The sequence below is a fragment of the Dromaius novaehollandiae genome, chromosome 3 (assembly GCF_036370855.1).
Source record: "Dromaius novaehollandiae isolate bDroNov1 chromosome 3, bDroNov1.hap1, whole genome shotgun sequence".
Taxonomy (NCBI): domain Eukaryota; kingdom Metazoa; phylum Chordata; class Aves; order Casuariiformes; family Dromaiidae; genus Dromaius; species Dromaius novaehollandiae.
In genome coordinates, this window is record NC_088100.1 from 83149878 (window position 1) to 83173875 (window position 23998).

The 23998-nt window shown below is 39.7% G+C and overlaps 1 protein-coding gene across 2 annotated transcripts in view; it reads left to right on the forward strand.

The window, feature by feature from the left end:
• The first annotated feature begins 447 nt into the window (after positions 1-447).
• Positions 448-23998, forward strand: part of THBS2 (thrombospondin 2) — a 34247-nt gene continuing 10696 nt past the window's right edge. Inside the window, exons 1-17 of one of the 2 annotated variants that reach the window (XM_064509302.1) lie at positions 448-507; positions 2023-2097; positions 3054-3610; positions 5113-5197; positions 7865-8061; positions 8886-9026; positions 9294-9390; positions 10562-10732; positions 11568-11744; positions 13454-13627; positions 14050-14177; positions 14284-14436; positions 15503-15721; positions 18620-18727; positions 20480-20639; positions 21776-21894; positions 23594-23828. In XM_064509302.1, coding sequence (XP_064365372.1) covers positions 2028-2097; positions 3054-3610; positions 5113-5197; positions 7865-8061; positions 8886-9026; positions 9294-9390; positions 10562-10732; positions 11568-11744; positions 13454-13627; positions 14050-14177; positions 14284-14436; positions 15503-15721; positions 18620-18727; positions 20480-20639; positions 21776-21894; positions 23594-23828 — 2791 coding nt within the window. In that variant the 5' untranslated portion in view covers positions 448-507; positions 2023-2027. The other variant, XM_064509301.1, reaches the window with a different exon arrangement.

Here is a 23998-nt window from a genome sequence, read left to right on the forward strand (position 1 = left end):
AAATAAAAAGCATAAAAGTAAGAGGATGCAGCTCCGTGGAAGGCTCAATTTTGGGGCAGAGCTTGCAAGAACAGCGAGCTCCTGGCCGACGTTTCCGCAAATCCCGGCGGGGCCGCGCTCCCCGTCCGCGGGTCCCGTCCGCCCTCAGCCCCGGCGGCTCCGCAGGGCCCGGCGGGTCCCGCGCCGCGCCGCGGGCGGCAGCGCACGGGCGCGCCGCAGCAAGGGCAGGCTCGGGCCGGCGCCGCCGATCCCTGCGGCCGCGGGGCTCCGCCGGGCCGGGGCCGGGGCCGGGGCCGGGGCCGGGGCCGGGGCGCTCGCCCCCGCCAGCGAAACCGCGGTGCGGGCCGCAGCACAGCGGGGCCGCCCGCCTCCGCTCCGCGGCGAGGGGCCCCGGTCCACCCTCGGCGGAGGGCCGGGCCGCCCCGCCTCCCGGCCGCCGCTGGGCCCGCCCCGGCGCCGCCCGCGGAGGGCGGGCGGGCGGGGTGTCGCGGTCGGGCCGCCCCGCAGGTGAGCGAGAGCCGGGCGGGCGGCGGGGAGGGGGCTGCGGGGAGTGTCGGCGCGGCGCGGCGCGGCGCGGCGCCGTGCGGGCCCGGGGGCGCGCCCGGCGCCGCTGATTGACGGCGGGGCCCGGCCCGCGGCCCATAAAGGCGGCGGCGCGGCGGCGCGGCGGGACGTACGCCGGCGGCAGGGCACCGCGCTCCGCTCCGCACCGCGCTCCGCACCCCGCTGCGCACCGCCTGGCTCCGGCCCCGGCCCCGGCCCCGGCGTCGCCGCTGCCGCGGGAGCAGCCCGCCCCTCGCGCACCGTCGGCTCCCTCATGCCAGGTACCGGGTGCCGCGGCGAGCGGGACGTCGCGGCCGGCCCCTCCGCCCCGCGGAGCCGCCGCTGGGCGGCGGGTGGCACCGCGGGGGCGGCCCCGGAGCCGCGGTGGTGCGCTGCTGAGGCGGGCTGCTGGGGGGGCCTGCCCCGGAGGGGCTCCCCACAGGGCGGGCGGCACCTGCCCGGCGGGGCAGCGGGGCCCGCCGGGGCGGGCGGGGAGGATTTTAAAGGAGTCATCGGCGCCGTGTGCCAGCGCGGCAGAGTGGCGTCCGAGATGTAGAAGAGGCGACGCCGCGCTTGCGGGTCGACGGTTGTAGCGGAATCGTATGGGGGAACCAGATAAGAGCCTTGTATGGGGGAGGGACACCCCGTAAAAGGTGCTTTCCCTGAATCCGTCCAAAAATAGTGCGGAGTGTTTAAAGTGTTGAAATACTATGGCTACACCCAGAGGAATGCACGGCTACGCGCCCCGGGTGACTCCATCTGCTCCATTCATTCTGGGTGCACAGGCGTGGAGGCACAGCTGTGCTGCTTGTGATGGTTTCATGCTGCTGGACAAAATGAGCATCACCTTAAAAGTCACTTTCTCCAGATATGGTTGGATATGGATATTGTAGAACTGGATAAATGAGTGTGTCCGTATGAGATGGAGAGAGGAGTTTGTCTGATGACAATGGAAAAAGGTACTGGAAAGTATCCTCAGCACTCAGAACTAGTGTTTAGTGCGATGCTGTTATCCTGCTGGATGTCTGCTGAATACTGTGATCCAAAGCAGATATGGAACAACTAATATGCTGTATCTGGTATTGTCTGTAGTGCTTATCCAGCTTGTGGAAAATCTTGGAGGAAATTACGTCATGTATTTTCTGCGTGTCTTTGCTCTTTTCATTGTTAGGGACGCTGACATACAAAGGAGCTTTACTTGCAAGAACTAATCTTCCCTCCACTTGATGTCATAATATTTTGCTTTGGACATCAGAACTAACCCTCGACTTAGAAATTATGATGTCATGATCATCAGTAAGAAAGAAGAAGCAGAAGCAAACTTTTAGTTGCAATAAACAACACAGAAATTATGACTTTATTTATGTAGTTGGTTTTAATGAGAATTGTTTTTATGGCATGCCATGAGGCAAGTTAAAATATCTGTAGTTGATAAAAGATTGTTTCCTTTATACTTACTACTTTTTGGTTTATTCATAGGAGTTATGCTACAGAGGAGTGGGCTGTTGTGGCTAACTGTCTTGATAACCCTGTGGGCTTCCTCAAATGCTCAGGGTAAGTTCTGACACATCTTAACTGGATGTAGAGTAACTTGCAAAGCTGAAAGCTGATTTAAAAAGACTTAACTGACCTACAGTGTACAAAGTAATCATTTTTTTAAGTGTGTATGTTTTTTGAAAAGTATAGCAGTTGCTGGGCTTTTTTGAGTAGATGCATCTTACTTCTGGTGAATAAAGATTTCCTATTACTAATAAATATCTAAAAATTGTTTTCTTTAGCAAACCTTAATCCAAAAGTATATAATCTCAGGAAAAAAATGCTATGATGTTTTCTTCTGCAGTGCAAATGTATGGTAAAGGTAACATAAGCAGAACCACTAAGTGAGATGGAATTTTTAAAAAGATAAAGGTGGGGAGAAAAAGCTCTACAGAGCAAATTTAAGTGGAATGTAAATTGGCACAGTGCCAAGCCCTCATTTCCATCAGACTTCTTGGCCTAAACTCTTTAAAAGTATATATCTAGCTTCCTGTTGACAAAAGGCCATGTGGCTTCTCAATATTTGATTTTTATTAATGACTGTCAAAATGTAGTAATTGGCTTAACTTCCTAATTCTCCCATATATATGGTATATACTTATAAAAAATATATATATGTATTTAATGATTACATTGTTACATGAATAGAGATATATATACACAAACATACAACATGTATATATGTACAAGTGTGTATTGTCTAATACTATAAAATATATGTGGTCATATAATCAAATGTGTATTTATACCAGCAGACACAGAAGGAGAGAGAGTTACCATGTAAATGAAAATGACAGATGGAAAATATGATTCTGGCTTGCTAGTAAATGCAGTTCTGCCTGTGGAAGTAGGAAAGCACTAGGTTTACTCTTATTAAAGTCTGTCATATAACTGCAATTACAAGGTGTAGTGTGCAGAGCTGTATTTCTTATGACAGTTTTTGTAATCACATTGTTGCACACTGACTTTTTCAGATGGTGACAGGGAAGAGGAAACTACCTTCGATTTACTTCAAATCAGTAACATAAATCGAAAGACAGTTGGAGCAAAATTGTTTCGGGGTCCAGATCCCTCTAACCCAGCATATCGTTTCATTCGGTTTGACCATATACCTCCATGTAAACCAGAGAAATTAAAAAAGATTGTCAAACTCATACGGCAAAATGAGGGCTTTATTCTTTCAGCCACCCTGAGACAGGATAGGCAATCTAGAGGCACTCTTCTTGCTTTAGAGGGTCCTGGCATCAGTGAGAGGCAGTTCGAGATTATTTCCAATGGCCGAGCCAACACCCTGGACCTTATCTATTGGGTGGATGGCTTCCAGAACGTGATTTCCTTGGAAGACGTGGACCTCGCAGACTCACAATGGAAGAACCTCACAGTGCAAGTAACAGGGGAGAACTACAACCTCTATGTTGGCTGTGACCTCATTGACAGCTTCATCCTGGAGGAGCCTTTCTACGAACAACTGAGAGCAGAAAACAGTAGAATGTATGTGGCGAAAGGAGCTATTCGGGAGAACCATTTCAGGGTAGGTAACCTGGAGAAATGAGATCTGTGGTAAGGTAAGAATGTAGCTACAATAGTTCAAGAAGACAGTAGGCACAGCTTTGTTTTCACAACAACCGTTGGATTTGATGGGGTCACAGATGTTTCCAAGCAGAATTTTTCCAGAGTGTTTTTTGGTTGATTGCTGGATCTGGACTGTGTGAATTTGGGTGTTCCTGAAAGTGAAGGGCTGGTAAAGTATAAGTCCAGGAAAAGTGAATACAACTGGTATATGAGCTTTCCTATGCAAACATCTGCTTTCTTCTCCAGCTGTGAGACTTCTGAATATGTCATATTTTTGTTGTGATTTGTAGAACTCTTTGGCAATTTCCTTGAAGATACACTTTTGCTGTTGAAAACTGTCCCATTCACAGGAAACTGTCAGTATTTGTGAAATTTTATTTGAAAAAGCAGCATAAGGGGTAGGGAGAAGAATTTTTGAGGTATGTCATGTTGACCCATGCCCTAAAGAATATTTTGGTTTCCCATTTGAAGAGCTTTTAATTTCAATTTTTAAAAAATACCATAAAATTTGGAAGAAAAGTAGAATGGAATGTTTTAATCAGTCCTGCAAAAGATTTTTTTTCTTTTTTGTGGAAAACATTTTTGTTTCCCTTTTGTTTTAAAATGAAGCAGTTAAACACTTTATAGTTTTCCTATAAAATGAAAAAATCTACTTCCTGTCTTATAGTGGAGTGATCTGGTCTAAGTGCTTTGTTTTCTTTTCTCTTGCATTTGAAATCAAACTTGAACTCATGGTTTCAAACTCTGAAAAGCCCTTTTTTTTTTTTCTTTTTCTTTTCCATCCTATTGTGCCATCTAGTTTCCAGTCAGAGCATGACATGCTAAAGTCTGTAGTTGGCAGGAAAGTCAGAAGTTCTTGCCCTCAGCCCCTCATTCCTGCCTCAATGACTAAGTTGGCCAGTCACTTCTGCTGATAGAGCTGTTTTTGGAGCTATACCGTAAATTGGCTTCTGAAATAATCTGTGGTTAACATGATTTTTTTATTTTTTGAGATTTTTATAAAATGAAACAGATACTGGTCTGTTTTATAGTTTTTTTTTTTTTCTCAGGGTAATGTCAGCACAACAGAGTGGACAGCGGGATATGGGAATTAGGATGGAAGTGGGGTGGTGCAGGAACTTCATAAGCTGTCTTGCCGTCATAGCCAATGTCTTGTGGGACTACAGCCTGAAACATGCTCTATGGAAATAGACATTTGAACTCACAGCTCATCAATTACTGTTTTATTATGACCTATTTCAGAAAACACCTAATTTTGTTGCTTATAGTGTCAAATATTTTATAACAAGATGATGAACACAATTTATGACCATGTGTCAGGGTTTACTGCATTGTAGGGTGTGTGTGTGTTTACAGCTTTACCTATGGCTAAATTCAGCTGGTAGCATGGTGATAAGACAGATCAACTGTTGATTAATCCGAAGTTGATGTAACTTATCTTTTAACTGTTTTTTATTGCAGGGTCTTTTGCAAAATATTCAGTTAATCTTTGACACTTCAGTAGAGGATGTTCTGCGTAAAAAAGGATGCCAAAGGACCCAACCAAGTAAGGGTTTCTTCTCTTGCTAATATGGTTCAATTAACTTTGAAGATGAGAAATGCCAATGGTGACATACTATCCTAAGGCCATGACACAGATCACATTGAAACTGTAGAGAATTCTTATTGGATAGTAAAAACCAAAGTGAGTTCCTTTGGGTTATAATAGGAAGATGTTCATTAGCGATCTTAAATACATACTAAATTTTTGTACTAGAGCTCATGGGAGGTGCTGACTATTTTACTTTCCAGTGTTTGTAACTTGCAGGAGCTCAGTTGAGCATCAGAGACAACTGATTCCATCAGAGGAACATGGTGGGTATGTAAGGCAGTCAGGACTTTGGGGTTTTATCCAAAACTCTGAAATTCCATTATTTATCTTACTTTGTCATGACATAAGACACTGAGCAAATGAGTGAACTGCTCAACTCTTTTCCTTATTTGTTCAGAAGAATAAATAATTAGGCAATAAGAAGGCTTAACTTCAAAAGGAAGCCAGGTTTTGAAATTTTTGCAATGAAAATATGATATATATGATATGTGTCTGTGTATTGGTATGCATATGTTTATAGGGTGTGTATGCATGTGTGTTGCAGATACTGTAAGGAGGACTTATACACATGCATTGAGTAGAAGAGATGACAAAAATACACCTAAACAGATACATCAGTAAAATCCCTTCCTTAGCTAGATCAACAGAATGACATTTGCATATGTGAAAGGATGCACAATCTGCTCTTATGGTTTCTCATTTTAAAGATGATCATGTAGTCCTTAGGAAATTAGCAGGAAGCCAGCAGCAGAGAACTGATTTCCCAGTGATCCCCAGGCATCTTCTTTCACTTGCTGCCAAGTGCCAGTAGGAAGTGTGGATTTAGTTCTTCAAACATAGTTTTGGTTTTTGTTTCCTGCTGAGATTGCAGCTTTAATAATGTCCTTAGAACGTTCTGGTCAAGGCACGCTCTATGTTGGCTTGAAAAATATGAAATTAATGACCTGAAAAATGTTATGGGGGAATCTGAGAAACATAATGTTTCAATGTGGTAGGAAAAATGCATTCTTTTCATGGACTCAAAGCAGTTGAAATAAACAGTTATGAAAGAGAGAGTTCTGACCTGTTATGTGATACATCATTTTTTTTCCATCCTGTAAGTGAAAATAGACAATTAGTTAAACTTTGGAACACTACAGACAATTCTCTGTACACCCTGGCTAGGGGCAGATACTTCATAGCTTGTTGAAAAACACGTCAAACCAATCATTTTAATTATGATTGAGAAATAATTCTTTAATATCATTTTATGAGTTGGTTCTTTGTCTTATGCTTTTAGACTTAATGAATGAAGCATGATTCTGCTCCCATTTCCTTTACTTGTACATTTAAATGTAATGCTTTTTTTCTGTGGTGTCCCTTGTGATTTATGTTGTATAATCAAGCATCCAATCAAGTCCTCAAAATTTTTATAACATTGACACCTTCTATGACTTATAAACAATGAATAGCATTGGCTTATTTAGAAGTGTGCCTTTTATGGCTCACATTCCTGTGCTTATTTCTTCCTTATAAATTGCTTTATGCTTTGTTTCTCTTTTTTATTTGGTAACCATGAGTTCCTGTAGTATTACTAAATCTGTTAAGTCTTTATTGAGAGACATGGGAGGATGGATTTCTCTATAGCTGATACCAAAGTTGAACATATCTTAGAGTCCTTACATGAAGCTTCCAGGGAAGCCAAAGGATATTTACTTGGTGAAGAACTAAATGCTTAACAGAAGGCAGACTGTATTATTTAGTTACCACTATTGCAGGAAATAAAAAAGCCCACAAAACTTCAGTTTAATGACAGCTGTATGGAAGAAAATATGATTATTTGATTTTTTTTTTTCTTTTTAATTACTGTTGATATCTTCTGTTATATTTGTTTTCAAGAATTTGCTATAGACAGGAAGGTCTTTTAAACTTTTTTTAAGAACACGTTCAGTTCTCCCTTTATAATACACCAAAAGTTTTATTTTACATAAGGTCTTCCTAATGGAGGAATATTTGGAATAACAGAACAACTTTTCAGCCTGATCTCAGCCTGACCTTTGTTTCACTTCAGAATTAAAATATCATTACAATCACTCCTCTGAGAATGACAGCAGGCAGTGTGACACAGAGCAGCCCAGAGGCTGCTCTAAGTTGCAGAATGGTCCGAATTTGATCCAAGTAACTGTAGGATGAATGGGCAGAACAATGGCAAGGGTTTCTGTAAGGAAGCTCCTTCTCCTCCATTTTTTCTGTATAGAGAAAACATGACAGATTGTGGAAAAAATCTGAAACCTTTCATGGCTCTCAGAGGATAAAACGAGTGTTTTTTTTTTTGTTTTTTTTTTTTTTTTTTTTTTGATATTGTATCCTTTGTTACGCTTTCTTCATAAGGGGATGTGTTCCACTGCCAACAATGTTCTTAAGTGAGGACTGTGTGAAACAGAGCTCGGATCTTAATTTTGGAAAGGAAAACCCTATAATTGGAACCAGTCAACATCTAACCCCTCTCTTTTTTTCATGGGTATAATAGAGCATGAAACGATTTTCTATCTGTAGAAGCCAGTCAGTGATTTCAGCAAGCACCTGTAATCTGTGGAAAGACATTGTATACACAACTCTTCTTTTTCGCTCTCTTCCTACCAGCGGAAGTGAACACTATCAACGAGAGCACTGAAATCCTTCACTTGAGCCCTGCTGTCACAACTGAGTATGTTGGTGAAAAAACAGAAAAGAAGGCGGAGTTTTGTGACCGCTCCTGTGAAGAGCTGGGAACGATGTTCACTGAACTCACTGGCCTGCGCATTGTGGTGAACAACTTAGCTGATAACCTTCAGAAGGTGGTAGGTACCTGTAAGTCTTAAGAACTGAAAGAGGTCTGTTGCTCAGTACTCTCTTCTTTTTGCTCTGGAACTTTGGTCCCTGCCAGTAGAGAGGAGGAGGTTGATAAGGGTATCTGTATGCACATGTGTATACCTGTCTGTATATCTACATTTTGTAGATATGACTTGCATTTTCAAAGCGACTACTAAGGTAGTTCTTGAGTATAACCTCTTTAATTAGGCTTGGCTTTCACAGGGTGGGTTTGAAAGAACATACAGACATACAGATGCATATGCAGGGTGAAATCAAGACTTTGAAAGATACTGCAGATTTGGCAATTGAAAATTAAGAAACTCAACCTTTGCCTGTATACTGGTAAAGCGTTGTTATAAATACACCACTAAGTGACTACACAGGGTACCTAACTGTAAGTAAATGCATGGGATTTTTGCAATTGAAGTAATATGGTGGCATTTTGCTGAAGTCTGGCCTGCTTCTAATTGTGAAGAAGTTAATCCTTTCTGAAGGATGCTTATTAATATGCCATATGTCTCAGGAGTAAAGTCTTCCCATCTAAAGATGAATCATGCTGGAGAAAAGAAACCTACTAAGAACAGGTTTTCCTTAGGGTTGTGTAGCTGTGGTCTACATTAGCTGAAGAATCACTATGCAGTATTGCAGTACCTGAAGGATTGTTTTCTTTATGTACATAAATGTGTAAAAGTAGAAGATTTTTTTAATGGAATAATTAAATGTGGTAGTGTTTTTTTTGGCTTTTGTCTTTCTTGAAATGATTTGCTTTACAAGGTACAGTATTTTTTTTTTTATTTCTTTCATCTTTTAGTCTGAAGAGAACCAAATTATGTGGGAATTGATTGGACCAAACAAAACACTCAAGAACCAATCAGTTTGCTGGCAGGATGGCCGTGTCTTTTCAGATAATGAAAGCTGGATTGTAGATAGCTGCACTAAGTGTACCTGCCAGGTAAGACTTTAGAAGCATTCTTCTTCTCTGCAGAAATGGACAGCAGTTTTACTCGAACTTAGGTATCCAGATCTGGTCACATTTACTCAGATCTTGGCCTAGACTTACTGAAATACTTAACACAAAAAAACAAAACCACTCCTCATTCCCATGATACTTAGAAGAAATCAAAGAATTTCCACACCACATAAACCTTTACAGAGATGTCAACCTTTATTTCCTTCTGTATGTGAACATAAGCCAGTATGTTGGTTTCTTTGCCTGTAGGATTCTAAAATTGTGTGCCATCAAATCACCTGCCCAGCAGTCTCTTGTGCTGATCCATCTTTTATTGAAGGTGAATGCTGTCCAGTCTGCTCTCATTGTGAGTATTTAGCCAAGGAGAATGCACCCCTTGACAGTCTTTAAAACCATTACTTGTGGGTTAGGGAGGTCAAAACAAGTAAAAGGTCAAGGCAGGTAAGGTCAAAGAAAAGCTTGTTTATTCACCAGGATCATAAAAAATAATGTAGTTGCTCTAAGTTACCTCCTGGAAGAGTTGTTCTCTCTTCAGTGATTATATTCCTAGCTTAGGAGTAACCTGATAACTTACCTGGCTAAGTTGGGCACAAAGTTAGATGCATATTCCTCCCCAGTCATGTTTTCCAAGGCAGGGCATTCGGATTTTTGTTAGTTTGCACTGTTTGCTACTGTTTCTTTTCCATACCTCCTGGTTAAAACAGACTAATACAGATTAGGATGTCTTCCTGCCTCCTTATGGAGGAAGTGTAGGTTCCCAGTCAAAAATTTCATGTAGTTTGATGCAATATTTGTTAAGAGTGCAAGTTATTTTTCCTCTCCGTTATTTTGATTCTGTTATTCTATTTCTTCTGTCATATATCCTCTCTTTGTTATAACGCTTTACTTATATGGAACAGATTGGCAAGGTGTATTTAACATAGCACTGCGGATTGTGAACTAGAGTGACAATAGCTTTAGTGAAATTGATGTGAATTCTGTACTGGACAGATCTATTACAGGAAAAAAACCTAGCAATACTTTTTTGATTGCTTAGATGTTCTAAATAGAAATGAATGCACTGCAATATACATGTATTCAGAGGTTTTTGCCTATTCAAAGCATAGGGCACACTCCCATAATGTGCTCTTGATCGCATTTATGGTTATGTTGTGTTCAGAAGTGGAGCCACCTCTCACCATATTGACCCATATTCCAAAGTTAAGGGTGTGTGGGAGCCAAGTGCTTGACTCAGTCCATTCTAGAGATAAGATGCCTTTCTTCCTCCAAAGGTCAATGCCACAAGTAAACATACGCCATATAGGAAAATTCAGACTCAGGATTCTAATCTGGGATAACCTCTGATTACATTAAAATAATTATCCAGCTTCAGTGGCAGCTTGGAAAAACAGAATCAGAACAAGAGAGAGCTAAAGCACAAAGCATACGGTCCACAAAAGAGAAGTAGAAGTCTCCCAAATAGGAGGATAAAAGCTGCAGGCAATGCTAAGCACTTCTTTGTATCTTCTGCTCTGCAGCTGATGACAGTGAGGAAGGCTGGTCACCATGGTCAGACTGGACAAAGTGCTCAGTTACTTGTGGCTCTGGCACCCAGATGCGGGGAAGGTCATGCGATGTTACCAGGAGTGCTTGTACAGGCCCGCACATCCAGACAAGAATGTGCAGCTTTAAGAAATGCGACCATCGCAGTAAGTTATAAAATTCCAGTAAGCTTCTTCCTGCTTCTCTTAGCAAAAACAACCTTCTCTTGGTTTTCTTATGAACACTTCATAGTCAGAACTGTATGTATTCAAACACTCATGTAGGCATAATTACAGTAGCTATCATTAGATTCTTTTTTTTGTCATTTCTCCGATTTCAGATATTCCTCCTTTTCCTGTCAGTTTCGTATGCATGTGTTTCGGCCTCAGCTCTGTTAAATGAGACGTAGTAGCTGACCTTTTTTCACATTACAAACTGTTGCTTGTTTGAGGTTATTTGGAGACAACACGTGATTCATGTTCATGTACATGGAGAGAGGATATTGATCTGCCGTTCATTCATCATTATTGGTACATTCCATTTGCATAATAGTGTTTAGGAATGCAATAATTATAGGAAATTTTTGCAAAATATCAAACTGCTTTTACATCTATGGCACTTACAAGTATCAAACTCTGTTCTCAGAACTGTAACTCATACTGTTGCACAGAGCCTCTCTATCCAAGCTACTATAGTACCTAAGGTTAATGCTCAAGCTACCAGTTGTCCAAATGTTTATTTAAAACAAGTACTTGTTCTATTGGGACAAATTATTTTTAAATAAAATAATTAACATGCATGTTAGTCCTGTGTTGGTCATTACAATTCTTAAGAAAGTTGTACCTGAACATCTGAACTGAAATGCTGGGCTTTGTAAGTGGTAGGAAAGTGATAGGACATTCATATGTGGTGAGAGGCTTATTAGAAGGGTAAGTTCACACTGAGTTTGTATTACTGCTGCAGGTGGGCTATTTCTTTGAGTTTTGTTCTTTTCTCTGGCAGTACGTCAGGATGGTGGCTGGAGTCACTGGTCTCCCTGGTCTTCCTGTTCAGTTACCTGTGGAATAGGAAATATCACTCGTATCCGCCTCTGCAATTCCCCCATTCCTCAGATGGGTGGGAAAAATTGTGTGGGAAACGGTCGTGAAACAGAAAAATGTGAGAAGGCTCCATGTCCAGGTAAATCTGTGAGCTTAAATCCAGGATGAAATTCAACTAGACTATTATTGCATCTTCTCTCCATACAGCTCCAATTTATAGTAGATTTTATGACAGAAAAAATAATTTGTAGCCTAGAGATGAAATCTCACCTTCATTTGCTCTGAGTTTTGAGATTTAGCATGGAGTTCATTCAGAGGATAGCGTTTGTGGAGCTTTTGGGGGATCAGGAGTCAGGAACCTGGGATTCCTTTTGTGGTCTTGCCACTGACTGGCTCTGTAACCTCTTGAAAGTCATAACAGTTCTTCATGGTTTAGTTAAGTGTTACCTTGCTAGTCTGTCTCACAAGGATGTTTTGAGAATGATGATGATGCAGTCTGAGGTTTTGTAAACCTCTTAACGTTTAAAGCCAACTCACAGCTTAAGAGTTTGAGAAGTCCTTTTGTAATTCAATGAGTCATTTCTGCATAGCACAAAGAAACATTTTCATTCTTAAGAGAGGTGGTGGAATATGTTAGGGATAGATATCCAAGTCCCCAGTAACCAGGTGTCTTTGAATGTATGTATATGTGTTGTAGACTTATGCAAGCCATACTAAACCCATTCTAAATTATGTCTCTTTTGTCCTCATCTACACTTTTCAACCTCTTTAGAGACTGCTTTTCATTCCACTCATTTTCTGTTTCCTTTCATGTGTGTTTCTCCCAATTTTTTTAACTTTATCTTTCTTTACCTCCTCCTCTGTTTAGTCTTTCCATTCTAGTTGTGGGATGTGAACTTAAAATTGATGTCAAGCTTCTGAACCAATTGAAATTTAAATAGCTTTACTCACTTTGTCTATTTTTTAATCTGTGCATATCAAGTTAGCAGAGGTGACAAAGATTTGTCACCATAAGAACCTTTTTTTTTTTTTTTTTTTTTTTTTTTTTTTTTTACAACACTATAAAATAACACAGAATCTGGTTAAAAAATGTTTGTACTTCATGAAAATTCAGGAGTGGCAACAAAATCAGTAGAGTTGCATCAGTATAAAATGTTCAGAAGAATGATTAAAATAAGTGACCTAATTGAGTCAAGCAGTACTATTGAAGCTATACTAATGAATGGATTACCATACAAGAACAATAGTCACAACAAAGTGTAGTGGTCACACTAATGAAAAAATATCATACAAAACAATGGACTTATGTCTAAGTTCTCACAGTAGCAGACTAGTTGCATTCAATTAGTACATTCACAGGGAATAAGAAATAGCACCACATACAAGTAGCGGTCCTTTCTGAATGAAATGAATAGTTAGTGAACAAGGTACCTTCCTGAGCACACTGTTGCTGTAAAAAAAGCCATAGAGCTCAGGGTTGTCTAGGCAAAATTTTGAATCCTATAGTCATGTGCCACTGTCCCTATGAAATGGAAGCTTAGCAGGGAGCTTTGAAGCCACTGTACTTGTTCCAATCAGTTTAAGTGGAAATACATGATGCCAATAGGCATTGCATTTTGTTTTGAATTATTGGCCAAAAATGCCTATAAAGCAGTTGGTTATTTATTATGTGTTTGTTTGTTTCTGAAGTATTGTTATCTCAGTATCAGGCTGTGCCAGCATCTTTCTTCCTCTGTGTGCAGTGAGAAACTGTCTTCAGTCAGGCATGTGAAGAAGGGATTTTTGTCATTGGCACAAGTGTCCTCAGTATATGGCTTGTGATGCACTTCTCCGCTTTGTGTATTCCAGTGAACGGTCAGTGGGGTCCTTGGTCTCCATGGTCTGCTTGCACTGTTACCTGTGGAGGAGGACTTCGTGAGAGGTCTCGCCTCTGTAACAGTCCAGAGCCACAGTATGGAGGAAAGCCATGTGTGGGAGATGTCAAACAACACGATATGTGCAATAAGAAGGATTGCCCAGCTGGTTGGTATTTAGTCAATCATTATTCACAATCTGCCTAACTATTATTGCTGTTATTTCTTTAATGGAAAACACATGAAATGACATTGTGAAATCTGCTAAGTAAACTTTTGTATCAGGAAAACACTTTTAACTTTTTTGGTACTGTTTAGATAAGTGGGATTTTATACATATTCTTGATATTGAGCTTACCTGAACATGTATGCCTTTCTCAAACATGTCTCAGTATCCAACTTGATGTACTAATCTGTAATATTTTCACATTCAATTAATATTATATTAAATGGATTTCATAACCCTAATTCCAAAGTGTGTTCCAACATGTGTGATCTAAGCTGAAGAACAGAGAATACCTCTTTCTTAAATGTAGTATTATAGGCCTTCTATGCTCCTAACTCAATGTAAACTTTTTTGTCTTTTGCCAGATGGGTGTTTGTCAAATCCTTGCTTTCCTGGAGCAGACTGCAACAGTTACCCAGATGGATCTTGGTCATGTGGGCCATGTCCAGCAGGCTACCTTGGCAATGGCACAGTCTGTGAGGATCTTGATGAGGTAGACCTCATTGCCATTAACATCAGGAAATCACTGTGAAGTTTTCATTGTTCGGGAATTATAGTCATCTAACTGGGTTCTTCTTTCTTTCTTTCTTTTCCTGCAGTGTATAGCTGTACCAGATGTTTGCTTTAAGGTGAATCAGGTCCATCGCTGTGTGAACACAAATCCAGGTTTCCACTGCTTGCCATGTCCTCCACGCTATAAAGGAAGTCAGCCCTATGGGGTAGGACTGGAAGTTGCCAAGACAGAGAAGCAAGTAAGTGATGTTTAAGAGAATTTGATGGTTTATAAACCAAAGCATTCTCAGCTGAAAATATCTGTGAATGGGAAAAGTGATAAACTTGAGTGCCAAGCAAAGATAGCCTGCAATAGCTAATTAGCTCCAGGGCATTTTTGGTTGAATTGACAAAATATTGAATATGTGTTTTTTCACAGGTCTTATTTTCTTTTGTCATCTGCACAGCTGGACAAAATGAGCATGAAATGCCAGGAGCAGGTTTTACTTCCCTGCTGAACCACTCCTTTTTCCTCAGGTCTAAATGCCTATGTAGGGAATTGGGAATTGTAGAATCAGGATAGTTATCTTCAGAAATATACTGCTTTGAATGTGGACATCGTCAGACATTTGTTTGAAATTCTCACTCCCTAAATCTCAGTGGGCCAATGCTTATGTGTGGGGAGGGATAGGAGGAAATGGAAGTGATACTGAAGACTATAGTTTGATAGACAATTAAGACCAAAACGTTGAAACAGATGTCCTGGGATGCCTTCTTTCTGTTGTTGAGCTAACCACAGATTGATTCAACATGTGAAGTCCAAATGCAAAACATATGCTTAACTTAAACTCTTCAGATACTGTCAATAAAAATAAGCAAAGTGATAAGAACGAGGTAATAAAAACTTACCAGAGTGGAATGTGAAAATTCATTAGGAAGTCTATTTGATTTAAGAAAAATGTAGTGCTTACCCCCTGACAGGTAGAATACTAAAAGAAATTTGTGAGTGTGGTCTACGTTCTGTTACAGAAACTGTGTGGGGATTAATGACATTTGAAAGAAAGTAGATTAAACTAATCACTTTAATTGCTTTTTGAATAGTGTCCAATTTTTTGTGGTTTACTTTAATTATTTTCATTATACATGTTTTCTGGAGTTGTAAACTGACAGAGCTATATAGCTTACCAACCACAGTGAAATCACATAGTATAGTTGCTGTCTTCAGGCATCTAGATAACTGGCCTGGTTTTGAAAAAGCTGAGGAATACAGAGGTGGATACAAGTATCATCACCTTTTAATAAGCATTCTGTATTTGTATTTTACAGGTGTGTGAACCTGAGAATCCATGTAAGGACAAGACACACAGCTGCCACAAGTCTGCAGAATGTATCTATCTGGGCCATTTCAGTGATCCCATGTACAAATGTGAATGCAGGACAGGTTATGCTGGTGATGGACACATTTGTGGTGAAGATTCAGATTTGGATGGCTGGCCTAATAACAACTTGGTCTGTGCTGCTAATGCTACATACCATTGTGTGAAGGTAAGTAGAAAAAGGGTGATAAAAAGCCGTGTCATAACCGAATTTTCTCTCTGTCATTACTGAATTTTCTGGTGGTGGCTTTTATTTAAGCCTTGACTGTAATAGCATGCTCCTTTTCTGTGAGATGCTGTGAAATGTGTATCCAGTTAACTCTAGATCCAGTAAGGATAGGGGATTCTCATGACGAAATCCAGAGTCTTCTGCTTTGGATTTCTTCCTGTTCAGCATAGGGAAGGCTGGGATGCCTCTGAACAGTACACTGAGCAAGAGCTGCCTGAAGTGCGCATGTGGAACACACGGCTAGCTAGAACTAAACAGGGATCTCTGGGTGCAGGTGAGTGAGAAATCCTATCTTCAAGGTTTGTCACAAGATACTGACAACCACTTAAGGTCTACAACTGTGAATCCCTTCTTGAACAACCTCTTCCTTTTAAAGAGTTAAGCAGGGTGCATCCGCTGTGAAACTTGGATTTAGAGACAGATGATGTTTTGGCAATAGGAATTTGAGAGAGGAACGAGTAGAAGGAGTAACAGACAGAGGAGTTCTCCTTATTGCAAGAGCTCAGTGGGAAAGGATGGAGTTTCAGCCCACTCTTACCATTCAGAAATGTGGAATGGCAGCTCTTTGCCTTGCTAGGAGGATGACCTGCCTGTCATGTTAGCTCTAAACCTGGCATGAGACTGTTCTCCACCCTTGCTGCTGAGGCTGAGCCACTGTAGTGAAAAAACGAAAGATGGCTATGTGAAGGAGAAAATAAGCATCAGGGAGCCTAAAAATGGTTGGTTGAAGATTTAGCTGTAGCCGCCTGTCATATATGTTCACTAGGATGATCGTCCTATGTTCATGTGAAGCACACTGTAACTCCTCTGGCTCATTGGCCTGGTATTCCTTCCAGTGGAAATTAAGTTGCTGAGAAAAGATGAGCACACCTCGATGTCACATCCTGGTGGAGTTATGCTGCTGTGTAAAACCAGACTGAAAGTTGTTTGAGGTCTACAGGCTTAGACATAGCCTAAATAGCCTGGCAGGTAGTTCCCTGCATCCTGTTTCTGAGTGATGACCATACTGGTGATTGGTAGTTGAATGACAAGCAGAACAGAGGGGCATGAACTTTGCAGCAGCAAATTAAGCAACTAGGATGAAGTGGGCTTTACCTGAGGAGGAGGGACAGCATGTGCTCAGTTTTAAATACCTGTCAGTGTTACCACTGACATCACTGAATTACCTCCATGCTTTCCCTAGGGCATAGGCCTAAGAATTTAGCTGAATCAGTTATACCTGCAAGGGCAATACAGTCTCTCATGAGAGAGCATTTTTCTGGTTTTGTTTTTTTTTTTTCCTCTTCAGCCTTTTAGTATCTCTCTCTCTGTATTAAAGCCATTTACTTCTAAAACTATTGTGAACTTCTAGTGCAATAACTTACAATTAAAAATATAGTGGTAAATAAAATGAGACAAATTGCACAAAGACTAGGAAAGTTTGAGATCAGCTTTCAACAAGATCAGCTGGCTTAATGAGAGAGTTGGATGTCACTCAGGTTTTATCCACTTGAAGTCATGAATCTGGCCTTTATCAGCAGAAGGGAGTTTCAGACATTGGTGGAAATGTGAGCTTGTAATGCTGAACTTCACCCTCACTGATGTATGTTCATTGTGGCTCCAGCCAATTCAGCAATCACAGATCATACATTCTTTTTTGGTTCTTGTCATCAGGATCTGCAACATGTTGACTCAAGATGTAACACAACTGATGAATTTTCATTTAAAACCCAACATGCTGAAGCCATTCACAAAAAGCTGTTTCCAAAGGTTGATTCATGTGTTTCTATAATGTATATGTTGATCTAATAGACAAAAATACTTTATTTAAGGAGGAGTTTTTCTCAGATTAAAAAGAGCAAGCCAAAACTTCTTTCTTGGAGCTGTTAGTCTGAAAATTAATTTACTGTATAATAAAAGCTATATGAATAAGTTGACTAATTGTAAATAGTGATAAAAATCTTAGCAATATATTTGAATGTAAATTTCTTTCATTTACAAGAAAATTTTTTTCCCCCCCTCTCCATAAGAACTAGTGTACTAACACACAACTTGGTAAATGAGTAAACCAAAGAAACCTGATTATCAATGTGTTTGTGCCTCAATGAAAAAGTGGGAATAACACAGAGCACGATTTTTATAGACGTGCTAACGCTTAGCCAGTGGTAGAAGAACCAAGTTGTCAAGAAAAATAGATATTAAAAGTTTGGTCAATTATTTCAATTTTTTTCAATCTAACCTAAGACTTACTAATTTAAAGTAATAATTCTTTACAAACCTATGATACAAAATAGAGATATGTTTGGTTTTTATTTTCAAAGCCGTGGTAGTATTGAGAATGCCAAGGTACTTCTAGAACAGTACAAAGGCATATTTCTCAAAACTCTCGCTTACAGTGTTCAATATTGCTCTGTACTGCTTCATTGCAATAACTTTCCATGTGAACAACTGTTTCTGAAGATCATGTCCTGGCATATATCTTTATTCTTCTGGCACCCAAACATGGTCATTTTAAATGTAAAGTCTTCATGAGCTGTCTGTAAAAAGTTGATACAAGAGTGCATGTGTGTGTGGTGTGTATGTTCTCTGCTAGATATTTTCATCTAAAATTTACTAGAAACTTCTCTTTAACAGAAGAAGAGTTGGGAAATGGAATGACTTGCAGCTACATTTCACTTTATAATGTGAGAGTTGTGAATGAACTAATGTCTTTGGCAACAAACAAACATAGAACCTTTGAAAAGTACTTGTGGTTTATTTTCTCATTTTGTAGCCGCTGGTGTACCATATCCGCTCTTCTGCCCAAGCAAGTCACTGAGAAAATGTAAATGTAATGTACTCATTATTTCTTTTGGACAGGATAACTGCCCCCTTCTGCCTAACTCTGGCCAAGAAGACTTTGATAAAGATGGCAAAGGAGATGCCTGTGATGAGGACGATGACAATGATGGTGTTGAAGATGACAAAGTAAGATGCATTTCTTTGTCTTCATAATCTTTAGGTCTTTTGTCTCTTGTAATGGTTTTCCTTAAAAGCATTATTGTTCAGCACTGACTGAATGATGTCTGGTGCAGAGCAAGGCTGTGTTGGGGAAGGTCAAAGGAGAATAGCACTAAGCAGAGCAAATCAGACCTGAGGACCCTGAGCTGAGCTACATGCTCTATGTGAGCTCTGGGTTCAGGTGTACATAAGAAAATGGGAATGGGCACTTCAGTTTAATAGAAAGTGATACTGGATTTTATATTTTGTAATGGGAGAATGATACCTCCGTTATGTTTGAAAAGCAGGTAGAAGTTATATCTGAGGTATGTTGGGAACACATTTTTTTATGTATATATATTTAACAATAACTATAAACACAGCCAACATCAAGTGGAAATGACAGGAGGAAAATAACTAGCCTGCTCCATATTTTTCCTTTAGGTCTGCCCACAAGACTGAGATTCATTTACCTGCAGAGTCTAAAAGATAGGCAGTTAGTCTAAGCCTGTTCTCTAGGCTCCCTTTATAATCAGGAAAAGGACAGAAGCACCTCCAGAGTGGGATTCAGCCTGCCTTTTGTAGACATATTTAGGATAAGTGAATTGTTTTTTGAAAGTTTCCTGTTCTTTCTCTTTAGAAAGAGCCTAGATGCTTTAGGATGATCAAAACTAGGTGAGATTAACTGTATTCATGTAGCCTTTGTTTGGAATACTTGAAAAGTCAAAAAAGAACTTGATAAATAATATAATTTAGTGTATATATTTGAAAAGTCATAGCCAGCAGTTCAGATTTGAGCACTACAAAATTTTGACTTGCCTTTATATATTGTCCTTGAGTGTACAAAATATATTTCTGAGGAAGCAAAAGTAGTGTAAAGATCTCTTCAGATGATCTCCCTACAGATGATCTCCCTACAGATATCATGATGCCTGATTTCCCCCCACTTCCTGCCCCCGCTCCCACTGCTTTGGTTTGGTTCTTCTTTGCTTTCCACACTGAGTACTTCCTTGTCTCTGTGAAAAAGTGTGTAATTTGGGGATGTTTGAAGAATAAGAATTTTATTTAGTGGTGGATTTTCAGATTATGGACTGAACTTTGAAAATTTCATTTCAATTCCCCTGAAAGGAATAGTCAAAAGAAAAATATATTGGGTCAGTCAGAGTATTTCATTTCACCTTTGCCTTTAAAAATCCTTTGCACTTTGTTATCATATAGCAATCTAAGGCAAAATACATGAAAAAGAGCCCTTTTTTGAAATGAAAAAATCGAAAGTAAGACCATTGATACCAGCTTGTTCCAAAAAAGTCAGAATATTGATTCTGGTTCGTTTCCAAAAAAAAAAAAAAAAAAGTTGGTGAAGTTGGCCTAATTTTTTGCAGCACATTCTGATTTTTGAAAAAAAAATCCCATATACCAGTAGAATACAATTCTGCTGAAATATCTGAGTATAAAGCCATTTTAACACACCTGTTGCTCTCTTAGTGAGATATGGTACACATTTTGCATGCTTTATAGGAAAAAAAAAGTGAGGCAGTGAGGCAGGCTGCACAGAAACAATCCCCTTACCACCAAGAGCTCCAGTGTAGGTACATACTTGTCCATTGGAAAAATAATATATTTTCAGTTTGATCTATGTCCAGGATGAATAGGAAGAGAAAAGTTACTACTTCATAGTGTCCTCTCATGCCCTCAATTCAAGTTGTAATTTATATTTTTCAATCTTTTTTTCCTCACTAGGACAATTGCCCTCTTCTGTTCAACCCTCGTCAGTTTGATTATGACAAGGATGAAGTTGGTGACCGCTGTGATAATTGCCCCTATGTGCACAACCTGGCTCAGATTGACACAGATAATAATGGGGAGGGTGACTCATGTGCTGTGGACATTGACGGAGATGGTATGTTTTTAGTGAAATTAATCTACTTTTCTATGGAAACACTGCAAAGTGCACAGCACTTTTTGTTGACATTTTTTGTCTTAGACATTTTGTGTCTTCAAATATTATTAAAGGGACTTACTTCATTTACCCATACATGCCTATATGTCCCAGTTTTGATCAGAATAAGAAGGGGAGAAGCACAGAAATGCTTTTCAAAAGTTGTATCCTTGCAGCATTTCAAACTTATGAGAATCCAGAAGTACTAGAAGTTGAGGAAGAGATTAGGTCTTGGTTTTTCTTTAATAAACTTGTAAACCTTTGGATCCCTATCTGAATTGAACTTCTGAATGTTTTAAAATCTTCTCATCCTGCAAATCATTGGATTCTTAGCAGTGTTCATGAGAGCTCTATGTATATATTAGAGGAAAAATGTAATTTTGTGTTATTTTCTGAAAGACTACAAATAGCTAGAGACCATATAACATCGAAGAAGACCCCTGTGTCCTTTCCAGACAGCTATGCAAACATGTCTTGATTTTGCTTCTTTTCAACATACTGTAATTTTGAAGGGGTTTATCAGTTGAATAATGATATTTCCTGAGGGAGAACAATTTCTTTTGAAAATTTGGTATGCTGTACAATGTGATACACATGTTTAGTAAGACAAAATCAGTTATTGCTAAGGTGGCTAAACATTAATGCAGTTGCTCCTATATAGGGCTCTTCAGAGATTCCTCCATGATATAGGTGTCTATTCTGTACGGTTCCTCAGAATGTCTGGAAAGAAATTACAAATCAAATTATTCAAAAATAAAAAATCCACCTGTTTGTTCATTACTTTAACAAATGTAAAATCTGTATAAAAAAGGGCTAAATTCTTCAGACTTAATCAACCATTAGGCTAGCAAAATCTCTTTGGAAAAGAAAAATAGAAGCATTTATTGTAACAAGAAAAGTGGGATTGGTACCATATTTTTTTCTAATATTAGTCTTTTCACTATTTCAATGTGCCATTTTAGCAATCAGAAGGCCTATGAACCCCTTAAGAGCCTTGCTCCTGTAGCGGTGACTCCTATTGTATACGGCTCTCCATGCTAGGTGCTGTATCATTCTAATTTCTTTGTTTTTTTTTTTTTTCTTTTTTCTTCCCTCAGACATTTTTAATGAACGAGATAACTGTCCTTATGTCTACAACACAGACCAGAGTGATACAGATGGTGATGGTGTTGGTGATCAGTGTGATAATTGTCCATTAATGCATAATCCAGACCAGGTAAATGTTAGGCACAGTTTCATTAATGCTAATGTTGGAACAAGGGCAGAGATGAAAAAGAAAACATTTGAGGAAATAATTGAAGCTGTTACTATTTCTGTTACATTACACTTGCATGATACAAATAGACTGAAGGAACTGTACTGCATACATGCAGCTAGTATCGTCACGTATGTGGTCCATACCACAATATGCTGCACCAATTTAAAAGTACTGGGAGCAGTGGTCCCTGACAACCTGACACATTGTGTTATCCCCCAGAAGTCTAAGGGAGACGGTGATCAGAGGCTGGAGGAAGATGGAGGTAGGAGTAGGCTGTTTCCTGTGGGGAGCACGAAGGGTACTGGGACAGAGGGGCAGGTGGAAATGAAAGACAGAAAGCTACTGGTGTTGGAGAGGCTCTGGAATAAAATATTCCTTGTTTTACCTACACAAATACATGAATCACACTGGTATTATATTGTAGGCTTTTTAGCAGAAAATATGTTGTTATATATATGGAAATAGAGTGATATAAGACATTTCTTGCCTCTGAGGAGATCCTATCTAAAAGGAAAAGGCTAAGAAAGGAAACAGCAATAGAAAGCTCAGCTGTTTGTCCAGGAAAACAGAACAGTTCAGACGAGTAAAAGGGTAAAAAGAAGAAACATTAAAGCATGTTTTTTGAATACTTTTACAACACTTTATTCCTGTCTCTTGTTCAGGTGAATGCTCTGGGTTTTATAGTAATACAGAGTTAATGAAATTTGCTTCGTTATAGGACTCATAATAATATTACTGAGGTCAATAACAGTCTCTCATACCATTTAAAAAAAAACTTACTGGGACAAAAAGGTTTATATGAGAGCTGCGCAAATTACACAGAACTGAATTGTTTTGAGATAATAAATTAATGTGAGAGAATATTTGGCTATTTGAACTGCATACAGTCATGCACACTCATTTTTTGTGCCTGCAATATTAATTATATTCAAGGAGAGAACTTTACAACACAGTGATCTGTTTTATAAAGTAATTACATTAGAATTGCAGTCTTTAATGTATTAAAAGAATACTCCTGTGTCCATTTCAAATTCTAACATTACAGGAATTGCTATCAGTCCCTGTTAGCTGTAGGGCTGAACAGGTGGATCTTTATTGCTTATTCTCCCATCTCAGGTTGTCAGATCTGTTTGTATCAAATGAAAGGGAAGGAGAATGACAACACTTTTAGTTCTTTTGTACCCTCAAGCCCTTTGAATGTTTTCTTCTCCCATGGCAAGTCCAAATATTCTCAGGGCTGCATTTAGTACTGAGCCTGAGTTTAGTACTTTAGCCTAAGTTTGTTAGTCCATGTGCAGGTAAGTAATGTCAAGCATACAGACACCTCTGCATAAGTGCACTGTCCAGGTTCCAACATCCCCATGATCTAGAGATCATGAGAGAATGAGATAATGAAGATCATGACCATGGACCTGCCCTGGGTATATCCTGGGAGCCAGGTCTGATGCACTGATAGCAGCGTAAGTGGCTATACTAATTATGTAGTTTGAAATTATGCTAATGCTTTAAGGACAGATGCCACTACAATACCACTTGTCCCAGAGAAGTCCTTGAAGAGAAATGCTGACAAATAAAGTAATAGCCTATGCCGCTTTTGCTTTTATTAGAAATAAAAAAACAAAACAAAAAACCCCACTTTTTCCTCCTCCTTTGGTAGACTGATGCAGATAATGACCTTGTTGGTGACCAGTGTGACAACAATGAGGACATAGATGAAGATGGTCACCAGAACAACCAAGATAACTGCCCTTACATTCCTAATGCTAACCAAGCTGACCATGATAAGGATGGTAAAGGGGATGCCTGCGATCCTGATGATGACAATGATGGTATCCCTGATGACAGGGACAATTGTCGCCTCAGATACAACCCTGAGCAAGAGGACTCTGATGGTAAGAACAATATAGTATGAACTCGACTTAGTTCTTAGTATCCAATTCTGATCTCAGGATATTTGTATTTAAGGGAAAGACTTCAGATCAAACTGAGCTGGTTTTGACATGCTAGACATCATGGACATTGATGGACCTGCACTGGCCAGTTTGACTCAGAATTAGAGCAT